The following is a 12,953-nucleotide window of genomic DNA, read 5'->3' as shown; positions in this document are numbered from 1 at the left end:
CTAATGATCTTCCTCAGTAAAATATTTCTTGCTGTTTTTGTTAGAACCTCCAATAACAAAGCACCTGGTGGTTCTACCAATGGACGAATGAGACTTCCTCACTATTTAAAAGAGACAAAGGAATTAATGATAACAGTGATAAACAAAATGAAACTCAGGAACTGAACTTGAGACTCATGAAAACATTTCAGACCATAATGACATGGTTGTTAGATAACACCAGAAAATACACGATGAAAAGTACAGGAAGTCTAGGACGAAGTACTAGAACAAGAAGTACAAGTTCAAGAAGTCCTGTACGTAAAAGGACAACAAGCACAGTAAGCGACACTGTAGCTAAATACTTATTAAAACTGCTTTTTATCACCTGATGAAAAACAATCAGCAGTAAATGCTTGTGAAAAGACTTAGAGTAAGAATACAGGGCAAGATAGACATCTATTTGGAATAGCACAGCTTTTTTACTCTGGTTTACCTATTGATGACAGGCACAAACTTGGGAAAGTCTTCCCAAACGTTGCTCCAGGTTTTCCTTCTGAATCTGAACCTAATTAAGGGAAAGGAGAGGTCCTCTGAGCGCCCAATTGAAAATATCCCTCCTTATTCTTCTTTACTCAACTGTGATTCCCTTCATCATAATTTATAATTATATATCTCTGTGCTATTGTCCCATGACCCAGAAAACCATAAGTTCCTTGAAGGCAGAGTCAACTCTTTTGAACACTGTATACACATGCACATGGGACCCTGTACATGAAAGATGTTCATTATATATCTGTATAGTGAAGACAGAAAGGAAACAAAAAGGAAGTCACTGGTTACCATGAACTGTCACTTTGGGACTTCCCTGGTGATGCAGTGGTTAAGAATCCGCCTGCCAATGCAGAGGACACAGGTTCGATCGTCAGACCTGGAAGATCCCACATGCCGCGGAGCAACTAAGCCCATGCGCCACAACTACTGAGCCTGCGCTCTAGAGCCCGCAAGCCACAACTACTGAGCCCACGCGCCTACAGCCCGTGCTCCGCAATGAGAAGCCCACGCACCGCAACGAAGCGTAGCCCGGCTCGCTGCAACTAGAGAAAGCCCGCACTCAGCAACAAAGACCCAACGCAGCCAAAAAAAAAAAAAAAAGTTACTTTTCTTGCGTAGCCAATGTTGGGAAATTTATCACTTGTTGGACACTAATGATCCAGATCATTTATATATATCATTTAACCTCTCAACAACACAGGCGGGTTTCTCATTTGAGACCAAAGTAAGACTCAGAGAAATTAAATATTTAATAACTTGCTTAAGCCACACACCTAGAAAATTTGAGCTCCAGTTTACGTTAACGTCAGGTTTATCTGATATGATGGCGGTTGCCCCCAAGCTGCTCTTGTCTTCAATTATCTCCCCTCCATACAGCTAAGTGAGGAGAGAGAAATACTTAACAGCAAATTAGTAGCTGTATACAACCCAAGACCTCTGGCTATCTATACAGTCTGAATTTCCTTCCAGCTTAAATAAATCTGCTAAATAAATATAAACAGCAACACAAGCAGTTTTGCATTCATCAAATAATTTGATTCTCAAAACAATCTTACAAACGAGAGAGAAATTCCCATTATGTTGGTGTGGACACTGGGGCTAAGAGGGCTTAAGAGCTTTCACATTCTCCCTACAAACCTATGGGCCTGGGATTTTCCAAAAAAGAAACAGTGACTGCATAAACCTGGTGCAACATTTGAAAAAGACACTAGCGTCATAATCCTCGTTTTCCTACTGCAAATATGTAATCCAAATGGGAGCGTTCAACGACTCAATTTTCCCTTTGCATTTTAGGTTTGATGAGGGTCCCGTTCATTCAGTACAATTAGTCAAATGTTCACCGCCAAATATATTTACAAGGAGACACCACATCCAGGTCAAAGAAAAGGCTACACTGCAGCCAAAACTAACTCTGGGCTGCGGTCCACATTTGCCCTGGCCAACTCCTCTCACTTCCTGAGAGCCAACTCCTCTCACTTCCACTGAACCATTCCTCCCTGGAGTCAGATTTAGTGTAATAGGCAGGCTCCTACCTTGGTCTGAACACTCTTATCAAACTTGTCATTTTTGAAGCTAAACGTATTCTGGTGCCTCTGAGGCCTGGAACGAGCCACGTTCCCCTTCTGGGAGCTCATCGCCGAAACCACAACCACCTCGAGCTGGGACAAGGAAGATGCACCCAAGCCTAGGGTACCAGGAACTATCTCCACGGAGTTCACGCTTCTGTCTCCGACCCGGAAGGAACTTAACCAGCATTTCTGCCTCCGCCTCCGGCATCCCACGTGACTCCTCGCGGAGGTCAAAGGACACCTTTCGGCCCTTCAGCTCCAGCAAGGGTCTTTTACTCAGCCCAATCTCTACCCCTCCCCATCCGCGAAGCCTCTTTCTCAAACCCGGCGAAAAATCCCACTTTCTTCGAAGCGAGAATTCCCCCATTGGTCCGAATGTGGCAGTCCGCCCAAGTGAAGGGGAGGGAAAACTTTGCTCCTATTGGCTCTTCTTTTCCGCAATCCCCGCCTCCTGCCGACTCAGCTCGGCCTCTCCGGGCGCCCTACTCCTCTGGGCGGCTTGTGATTGGTGGAAGTCGGGCTAAACTGGACTCCGTCCAACCCCCGGCCCGCTCGCAGGCTGGAGTCCGGGTCAGCCTTGGCGCTTTCGTTCAGTCAGTGACCAAGTCCTAGCTTAGTGAGCTCTCTGCTAGCGCCTGGGTTCCCTTCCAGCCTCCTTCCCGCCACGAGAGCGAACCCCGCTGCCGGCAGGCCGAAGGGGAGCAAAGAAAGGAGGATTAAAAAGAAGAAAGACCTGACTGGGTCTGGGTGGTGTCTGCAGTGCCAGAAAGGGAGGTGGCGGCGGCTGCGGCAGCAGCGACCACGGCCGCGCGGGACGTGAGGCCCAACAGCAGCCGACGGCGGCGGCGGAGGCGGCCGCTCCAGCGCCTCGCGCCGAGGCCGTTAGTCAGCAGAACGCGAACCCGTGTGGAGGAGCAGGGCCGTCGCGAGGCGAGACTCGGGAGCGCGAGCCGGCCCCCTCGGGCGCCGCCGTTCTTGCTCGTCCCGGCGCCGGGGGCTGCCGCCCTCGTCCCCCCTCTTTGGCCGGGCCCGCCCGCAGGCCGGGAGAGTCGGGCGGCGGCAGCAGCGCGGATCGCGCCTCGTAGAGGACAGCGCGGCGGCAGAGGTTCTCTCCTGGCCCTTTCTGCCTGACGCCTTGCCTGCGGCCCTCAGGTGCAGGTGCGTGGGGCCACGGGGGGCCGGGGCGCTGCGGCTGGGCTCGGGGAGGGGGCGCTAGGCCCGGAGCAGCAGCGCGGGAGGGACGAGTCCGGGCCGGGCGGGGGGAGGGGAGCGGGAGGCGTCTTTGTTGTTGGCGACTGGGATGCCTCTCGGCGCCGGCAAAGGCGGAGAAGCCACTCCCGATCGCGTCTGGGTTTTTGAGAAGATTCTCTGTTGGTTCGGTGAAGGGGAGAGGTAGGAAAGTCTTCGTAGTCGGTGAGGCTGCGGGAGTCTGGGGGCGGGAGAGGGACGGACAGACGGACTGGCAAAGGTCTTGGGTCCTTCTTGCAAAGAAGGGCCTCATTTCATTCCTTTGCTATTCTCCCTGTGGACGGAAAGATGGGTCCAGGTTCACTTTTCGCTCCCTGGCTCATTGTGAGAGTCGCGACGCCTGAAGGCTGTCTCCTGGATGTCCTCGTGTGTGCCAGCCTAGACTTTAGCTCGTTTGTGCACCGCGCTTGGTGATTTGTGTATTCTGGTCCGCCGCCGTAGGGTGGTTTTCTCTCGATGGTTGAACTCTACTTGTTTTCGAACTCTAGGGTAGGCTCATCAGGAATTGTTTTTGAATTGAAAAATTAGAAGTTTTCTTTGGAATTTTTTTTAACCCTGAAACGAAAAGTTAGATTGTACTGTTGTGAAGGGCTTTTGTAAAGAAGAGAGTTTAACCCTGGCTTCTTATTCAAAAAAAAAAAAAAAGAAAGAAATGTTCAGAGCTTTGATCCGTGGAGATTTCTGCCAACGCCAGGATATAACTTTTTTAAATGACTCATAGATTTAAGTCAGCGTGAAGTGGATTTGTTAAGCAGAAGGATGAGTAACGGAATACAGGGAGGGTGACCTTTAAATTTTGGCTGTTAGCTTACAAAAAGGTATTCATGTTTAAAACTTTTCTGTAATATGCAGTACTTGATCCGTAAGATAATTCATTGAATTCTTTAAGGCTTCAATAAATAAAAAGTTTGGAAATCTCGCGTCATTTAAAACTACTAGTCATTAGGTAATGAGTCTGAGTAAAAAGGTACATGTTGTAAGAGCATTCATCTGTTTACATTAACAAAAAGACTTAAAATAAAATGAACTTTTCTCTATGAAGAGTTTGTCTCATACGTTTATAGCATAAACTCATTTGGGTGATTTATCTAATATCTAATCAGAGCCAATATTTTGATAATTATCATAATTGCCAGTGTTCTAATTTGGGTGCCCAACTCTTTGGTTGGGAGTAGGGGTGGAGGCTTACTTAAAGAAGAGCAGTGGAGATAGACATGTTTCACCTTATAAAAGAAATAAGGTCCCTGTTGTGCGATAATTGCTATATTACTTGAGATCCAGGAGGAAACCCTCACCTATATTTTGACCTCTCTTTTCTCCTGCTGTAGAATTAATAAGGTTAATTGTCAAGGATAGGATTAGAGTTTTAGCACACCTAGGCAGTTTTAATCTTGTCACTTGCTGTGCAGTACTGTAGTTGATAAGTGGCTTGTTTCCTTGAGTATCTTTGCCCATTTTGAAACGTGCATGACATCTGACAAAGAATTTTCTATTTCCTGTGACATACAGAATTGCCATAAAGCATTATGGCAAAGTAATGTTTTTGGTAGTTTAATGGACACAGAAGAACTAGGCAGTTAGTGTCTGTTCCAAGTTTTGTCGCTGAATTGGTCTACAGCTCCAGGCAAGCTATCCCACATCTGAGTCAGTTTCTCCATCTGTAATATAGGACTAATAAAATGTGCATTTGCTCACTATGTAGAAAGGGCAGTGAGAACCAACAGTTCCTCTGGTTATGTGACATTGATTGTTTTAGTTAATAAGAGTACTTTTTAATGCAATTTTGTTTTGGTATCATGAATTTCAGTTCCTTGGTGAAGAATTACGATAAAGAAACATAGTTATAATAGGGAGACTGTCTATCCATATGCCATCACTTAGGAAGTGATAAACTCAAAATTTCTCCATTGTTAAGAAAATATAATTTGGTGTCATATCTTTAGAATCAGTGATGACAAGAAAATAGAGTGACAGATTGACTTGCTTGGTTTGTTTACTGATAGATTTTATTTCTAATATATCCAAGGTTTTGCTCTTAATTCTCAAAAATTACTCCTACCTACTCCTACCTTTCCTATCCTGTTAAAAGATTTCTCACATAGCAATATGGCTCTCAAACCCAGCCTTGTGAGTTGGAGAGGAAAAATGATGCTTTATGACTTTATTACAGATGAAATAAAGCCTAGAGAAGTTCGTTATTTGAATTGCCTAAAGCTACACAATTTGTAAGAACCAGAACTGAGACTTGAATCTGGGTCTTCTGACTTCTAGTCCTGAATCTTTGCTTTGGAGCAGTGTTTTCCAAACATCTGTCTAGGCCCAACAGTTTTCGCCAACTGAGGTGAAATGAGAAATAATATAGCAATGTAAGTATTGATAATATACAATAAAATGAATATTCATGCACTCATTACCCAGTTGGAAAGTTAAAACTACAAAACAAAACTTCCTCTGTACTTGGTACCCCTCTTAAATCCTATTCCCTCTTTTCCCCACTCCCAACTGCTAACATGCATCCTTCCGTTTATACTTTACTACATTCCTTTATATCCATGAACCCTATATGGTTTTTCTTTGATTGGTTTTAAGACTATTTAAATATGAATTTTGTATCTGTAGCTTGCTTTCTTCACTGATCATGCCAAGATTTATCTATGTTTATTCAGGTAGCTCTAGTTTATTTTTACTGTCATATGGTGTGTGTTTCATTATGTGACTGTATCAGGTTTCTGTTGGTCATTTTAGTTGTTTCCAATTGTTTGCTTATTAAACAGTGCGTAGGGAATATTCCGGTGTATGTTTACTTAGGTGCATGTGCAAGGCTTCCTCTAGGGTAGTGGTTCTTGAACCTATATACCATTTTTAAAGTAATATTTTACAACTTCCTCATTACTGTTAAAATGAAATTCATAATAATAAACTTACATTCATATTTTAAATAAAGTAATGCCCTGACTAAAATAAAGAAGTAATTTATAACAAAGTAATATATTGCACTGTGTCAATGCTCAGGCTCAACCACACTGTAATCTTGCTACCAAGTGTGATAGTAGACCAGTAACATTAGAATTCTGGGAGCTTGTTAGAAATCAGAACCTCAGGCCCTACCCTAGTGATTCAGGTGCTGAATATTAACAAGATTCCCAGGTGAGTTGAGTGCACCTTAAAGTCTAAGAAGCACTGCTAGAAGAAATAGTAGTAGTAGATACTTTGCACGGGTAGGATCACCATGAATAGGACAGCTGCTAAAGCAGATTAAACAGGTGTGTTGAATTGGCCATTCAAATACCAACAGAGGCACTGATACTGATAAGGGAGTTTCTGAAATAACTAATTTCAGTAAAGTTGGAACAAAAATAAAAGTGCAGTCTTCTCTCTTTACACAAGGGTTGCATTCTTTAAAATCTTCACCTATATTAAAACAATACAAATATACTTTGTGTTAAATCCTATTTATTAATATTTGACCTTATTTTTTCCTTCTGTTCCCTTAAATGATTGTCCAGCAGAATGTTCAAAAGTCATGGGACGTGTCACAGCATTATCTTTACACACCAAGTGTGCCTCGTGTCCCTGGTATCTATACAGTAGTACCCCATTCGTTACAACAACTAAAAAGCCATTATTGAGAAAGATTGCACTGGGATACAAATCTAGTAGTAGATTGCTAGAACACAGGGTAGGAGCTGCTTCTTCAACTTGATTTGATAACTACCAGTTTTCTCTCCAGAGTGTTTGTATCAGTAATGGATTAAAGGGTCTGTTTTCTCACCTTCCAGATACTTTAGACTTGTTAAGTTTTGACATTATGAGGAGTATGAAATGTTACTTCATTGTAGGTTTCATCACACTGTTGAGAACACTTTCATTTATTTTTTGGCTATTCATGTTCCTTCTATGAATTGCCTATTCTGTTTTTCTACGGGTTTATTTTATTGATTTGTAAATGCTTTTTATGTATTCTGGATAGCAATGCTTGGTAGGCTTTACAGATATTTTCTAGTCATTTGCATGCCTTTTCACTTTAAGTATGGTATCTTTTGGTAACTAGATGTTCTTAATTTTAATGTCAAATTCTTCTATGATTATGCTTTTTCTCTTTAAAGGAAATCTTCTCTATCTTGAGATTATAAAGATTCTGTTACAGTTTGTTTTAAAAGTTTTACTTTTTCACATGTAAATCTTAAATACACATGGAGCTATTTTTATAAATGAGGTGTTTGTGAATCTAAATTTACTCAGTAAAAATGACTACCCTTTATACTGAAATTATTTTTATGTTAATGTGTGCTTATGAAATTATAGTGATAGTATATTATATTTAGTTTGTAACACCCCTTTGTGGCAAAATTAAAACTTGTTAACTCTTTTGTCATTCCAATTTTTTTTTTTTAATTTGGATCGAACACACACGCTCTGCATTGAAAGGCAAAGTCCTAATCACTGGCCCGCCAGGGAAGTCCCCAATTTGACTTTTTTAACAAAAGGTTTGGGAACCACTGCTTTTAGAGTACTCTGATTCCTTTTTTCATCTGTGTCTCACATTTGGCCTCTAAAACATCACAGAAAGTGAGCAGGTACTCTAAGGTACTAATCTTTCATCATTTGCATCTCCACATTTTACAGTTTGTTTTATGTGTCTTGTCATCACTTTTTATTCTGCCTAGAATTTTAAAAATGATACTTATTATCCTAATTTTTTAACAGAATTTCAGACTAAATTCAAGTATTTTAATGTTAATTTGGCTCAGATGTAGGTCCTGTTTTGTTTTCCCAGGAATTAAAGGTGAAAATGGTTAAACAAGTCCTTGTACAGTTAAAGATGAAAAGTGGGAAAGGAAGAATGGGCCGGTGTCTACTATCAGTTACTCTTCTAGGTTTGAGGGGTGCATCTGTAAACAAAATAAACAAAGATCCCTAACCTTCTAGAGCTTACCACCTAGCAGAGGACCATACACAATATGCACAATAAATATCTAATATGTTAGAAAGCGATAAATAACTTCTAAAGAAAAGGTAGAGAATGGTAAGGAGGAAATCAAATGAGGAAGTTTTGACCTATTAAATAGGTCTCCCTTTTGAGAAGGGGAGAATGAGCACAATGTGCAGTGAGGGCATTAACCATGTGGATAATCTTGGAAGAGTGGACAGAATATAGTCAAGTTAAACCTATGTTCCTGGCTCTCCCATTTAATAAGTTGTGTGAACTTGGACAAGTTGATTGACTTAACCTGAAGCCTTGATTTCTTCATATGTAAAGGGATGATAACCTGAGAAAAGTATTATTAAGATTAAAGGAGATAACAAGTAAAAGCCCCTACCTCCTTCCCTCCCTGCCCCAGCCCCCTGCCATGTAGTTTCATGTAGCACTCTGTACTTTATTTTTATGGCAATAGAGATAGGGGTCTTTACCCTTAAAAATACATACTGCTAAAGAAATTCTTTTCATTATGTCTGTCTTAGCATATTTAACTAAGATTTATTTTTAGAATGTAGCCACAGTGAAAGAATAGGATTAAGAGAATAAGTATATGCTTGATGTAGGTCAGGATGAAGAAGAAAGAGACGTTGAAATAACCTCATTAACTTGGTGTAGGCAAGTCTCCATTCCAATCCCAACAAACCTGAAATAAAAGAAAACGCCTCCAGGAACAAAAGTAGAAGACATTATCAGTTTATCTAGTGCAACAAATTTGTTTGGCTTCTGAATTTACATTATTCTTAAATGTGTTTTGAAAATTAAAAGCAGTTGAAATAATTCCTGTAATAAACTACCCCCCCCAAATTCCATCAGCAAACTGTAGCCTAGATTTTTTGTTTCTGATTAGTATCCTGCTTGGTGTACTTATAATTTTTCACTCTTTAGCTTTGCCATCTCCACCCCTAAAAAGTAAAAATTATTCTCCACACATCAGCTATTAACGAGAAAATAATGCCATTCGGTAACTTGGTTTGGCAAGCTTACATTTCATTCACAGCTTTTTAACAGACCTCACTGTCACTTTTATTAATGAAGATTTAGGGCGGTTAAGTTAATGGGAGTGAGGAAGACCTTTAAAAATTATGCTTGGAAGACATTCTGATAGAATTCCCTAGGGTAGTTGCTTTCAATTTTTCATTTGTTAAAATCCATAAGAAGTTTTGCTTTCATGACCTAATACATGCATATGCACACACAAAATAATGTTGCACCTAAGATTATCTAAATGCTCAGTAGAATGAATGGAAAAGGAAGTACTCAGAAATAAGGATAGATGCCAAGAAGGGAAGAGGGTGGGGGAATCATGTATGACATGTTAAAGAGTTTAGATTAATCCAAGAGGGATATAAGACCTATTGAAAGATTTTAAACAAAAAAATGAAATCACTTGGCAACAGTGTAGAATGTGCATTAGAGGGGTATGAGATAGATACTACTGAGTGACTTTTTAATAAGTTGAAAAGTGGTTGAGCTAAGATGTGGCTGAGGGGATGGAGAGGTACCTAGGAGTTAGGCCTTGATTGAATGAGAGAACTGAAGAGAGAGGGAGGGAGGAGGAGGGAAGGAAATACAGATTTAGATATTCAGGGTCTATAGCTTAAGGGAGAGGTCTGTGCTAGAGATTCAGGTTTAGTTTTTTAGATTTAGACACCATCAGTGTATAAATGGTAGTTAAAGCCAGGGGTATGGCTGAGAACAAAAGACAGGAAGGCAAAAGACCAAAGTTGTAGCTAAAGCATAGGTTTGGGCGAGTTAAACAAAAGATAAGAGGACAATAAAGGGCAATTTGTAAATAATAATAATAATAGTATAACCTTTGAAAAGATCACCAGAAAAACCTAGATTGGAAGTTAGTTTCAAGAAGGAAAGGAGAGGATGATGGTGTTTAATTCCACAAGTGATTGTGTAAAAGGAAGACTAAGAAATACCCAATGCACTTGAAATTATGAGGTTACCGGTAATCCTAAATGGATCAACAACTTCATGATAGATGTTAGATCACAATTCATTTTGGCCCTCATGGGGAACAGTGGAAAATGAGAAGTAAAGAAGTTTGATTTTGAAAGATAGTCAGAGAAGGTAGTAGAATCTAGATATATACACTTTTTTTTTTTTTTTTTAAAGAGGAGACTCTTGAATATGTTTATAAACAGCAGAGATGGATCAGAAGAGCAGGAGAGGCTGAAGATACAGGAAACATCAGAGAGGATAACTGGTTAGGCAGGGTCTCTGAAGATGCTAGAGGCATTGGAACCCTCCAGAATATGTGTGGAGGAGTCGGTCCTGAGGGAGTGACACTTCGCACAGTCAGGATTTGATTGATTTCGAGGGTCCAGAAAGGGATTATAAAATACATGCCTGCATTTTCCAAGTAAAAAGAACATCTTTTCTGCATCTAGTATGGCAGGAATTTAGATGTCTCATTTCATGTTCCCAGTAACTCTGCACAGTTTACAAATAAGATTGAGGCTCAGAGAAGTACTGTGATTTGTCTAAAGCCGACACAACTTAGAAGGTAACTGAGCTGTGATTTGATTGCATTTATATCTAGTTTCAAAGCCCAGTAGTTCTAAAATTTTTTATTTTTGAGGGGAACAGTGAAATTTCCAAAAAGGGGGAAGGATAATGAGAGGCTACCAATTGAAGTTTTGCTCAGTACAATCACTTCAAAAATAAAAACTTAGTACCTATTACCATTTCTTAGTTTCTTACAAGAGTTTCATTTTTCACAAAAAAAGATATATTTTAATGTTAGAAAACTGTTGAAAGGATATAATCTCCAAATAGAGGGCAAACCTTTAAATTTATTAACTCACTACTTTTGTCCATAACTTTTCTCATTTTGCTGAAGAATGGTAAAAACTTGATTATAGGCCAGTACCAGCCCTCAAACCACCCATGCCAACAAAGATTCATGAAATGAAACTTATATATATACAAAAATATAGTACATTGTTACCATTGTATAACAAACTTCAGTTGTTATAGCTGAATATTTTATTGTGTTCAAAAAAACTAAATATTGTATTTCCCCCATGTTAGAAACTTCTTTCATATTTTGTTTTGCTGCAAATTGATTTCTGAGGGTTCTCATTACCAAACTTGTAAGAAATTAATAAAATGATAAACAAAAGCAACTCCTAGAAATTCAAAGCATTGATTCACAAACTGTTTCCTTTTGTAAATTTCTTAGATACTTCTGGGTTTTGTGTATTATGGCTTATTTTTTAAATTGCTGAAAGCCGCTGTAAATCTAAATACTTTCAGAAATAGAAAATCAAATTGCTCTAACAGATATTTTGTACCATTGCTTACTACCCTACCTTGTCCCACTTTGGGAATATTATCCTGGATACATAAACTTATTTGCTTATAGAAGTGTAAATATTGCCTAACCAACTATAACAGTACATCTTTAATCAACACATGTGTATCTTATTTTTTTAGAGTTCCTATCAAAGTGAAGAACTGACTTAGTTCCATCTTCTTTAAGTTTGAAGTTCTGCTTCTGCCTGTGATGGCACTGGAAAGTAGTACTAGTAATACAGGGGGGAAAAAATCACTGTTCAGGGGCTTACAGTGGGGCACTGACTGATAACTTATCACTTAGGGACAATATGCTCCACCTGAGGGCTGCAGGAGTGAATCACTCAGTTATTTTAAGTGCCCAAATCATTTAAAAGTGAATGCTTTAAGAATATAAATTCTTCCCACTAGCACACATTTCATCCCAAAAGAAACTGTCAGTAGCAGAGAATGTTCAGTTTTTGCCAATACAAAATTTAAATTAACTCTTCAAAGTAACTCATGAGTACAAGGCTCGCTAAAATGGCTCCCAAATTAATCAACTTGGAAGAATTTCAACTTTTTTTCTTTTTGCCACCATTCAAATAACTTTTAAAAAAGGATTTTCTAGCCTTGTCAGAAGATACTCGTGATATAACTTAATAAAGAAAAATATAGTATTATAGCTTTATAATCAGGAAAATGGATTTGCTATTGCAGTTAATGGGTATTAGCCAGATAAAACATCCCCAATTAGCACATTAGTAAAATGTACATGTGGTAATTATCCTTAACTTACTGGTCTGCTTATTTAACTACCTTTCTTAAGGATTTTAAGTATATCAGAAGGTGTTTTTTTTAATGCATAGAGTGCAATGTAAATAGAAGCATAATTTGTTAATTATTATGGTTTCCAGAAAGAGTCAAGCCATAAATTACACACATTAGTGTTGTGAATCCTGGTTCAGAATAACAAAACAAAACCTATTTTAATTATATTTAGCATTATCTATCTCAGTTTATGTTCTGTCAGGTCTTTAGGTATAACTGAAAGTTCTTATTTTCTTTACTCTCTTTCATTTCATTAGTAAATTATTATTGATCAGGTGCTGCCTGTATACTGCTGAAGAAAACACATGGTCACTAACATCATAGTAAAGACAGTAGGCATTAATCAATTAAGCACACATGGCAGGGATCACAATATTCAACTGTAAACGAAAAGAACTGGGTGCTATGAGGAAGAATAACAATTTAGATTTGAGGCTTTTAAGACGTCTGGGAAAAGTGGCATTTGAGACTGGAATATTGAGAGGTCAGAGGGAGCAAATGAGGCA

At 39.4% G+C, this 12,953-nt stretch overlaps 2 protein-coding genes across 3 annotated transcripts in view; one reads left to right on the top strand and one right to left on the bottom strand.

The window, feature by feature from the left end:
- The window catches only part of LOC307189131 (uncharacterized protein C9orf85 homolog), a 63,421-nt gene extending 60,934 nt beyond the window's left edge, over positions 1–2,487 (bottom strand). The window contains exon 1 of the mRNA XM_079926937.1: positions 2,067–2,487. Coding sequence (XP_079783063.1) covers positions 2,067–2,168 — 102 coding nt within the window. The 5' untranslated portion in view covers positions 2,169–2,487. The remainder of the gene's footprint in view (positions 1–2,066) is intronic.
- A 179-nt stretch (positions 2,488–2,666) lies between these two features.
- Positions 2,667–12,953, top strand: part of ABHD17B (abhydrolase domain containing 17B, depalmitoylase) — a 37,795-nt gene continuing 27,508 nt past the window's right edge. The window contains exon 1 of one of the 2 annotated variants that reach the window (XM_079926187.1): positions 2,667–3,260. The gene's annotated coding sequence lies outside the window, so the exon portion shown is untranslated. Of the gene's footprint in view, positions 3,261–3,399; positions 3,516–12,953 lie in introns of those variants that run through there. The other variant, XM_079926188.1, reaches the window with a different exon arrangement.

The sequence above is a fragment of the Stenella coeruleoalba genome (assembly GCF_951394435.1).
Source record: "Stenella coeruleoalba genome assembly, chromosome: 7".
Classification (NCBI taxonomy): Eukaryota; Metazoa; Chordata; class Mammalia; order Artiodactyla; family Delphinidae; genus Stenella; species Stenella coeruleoalba.
Note: the sequence above shows the minus strand (reverse complement) of the source record. Positions and strands in the feature narration are given on the sequence as shown.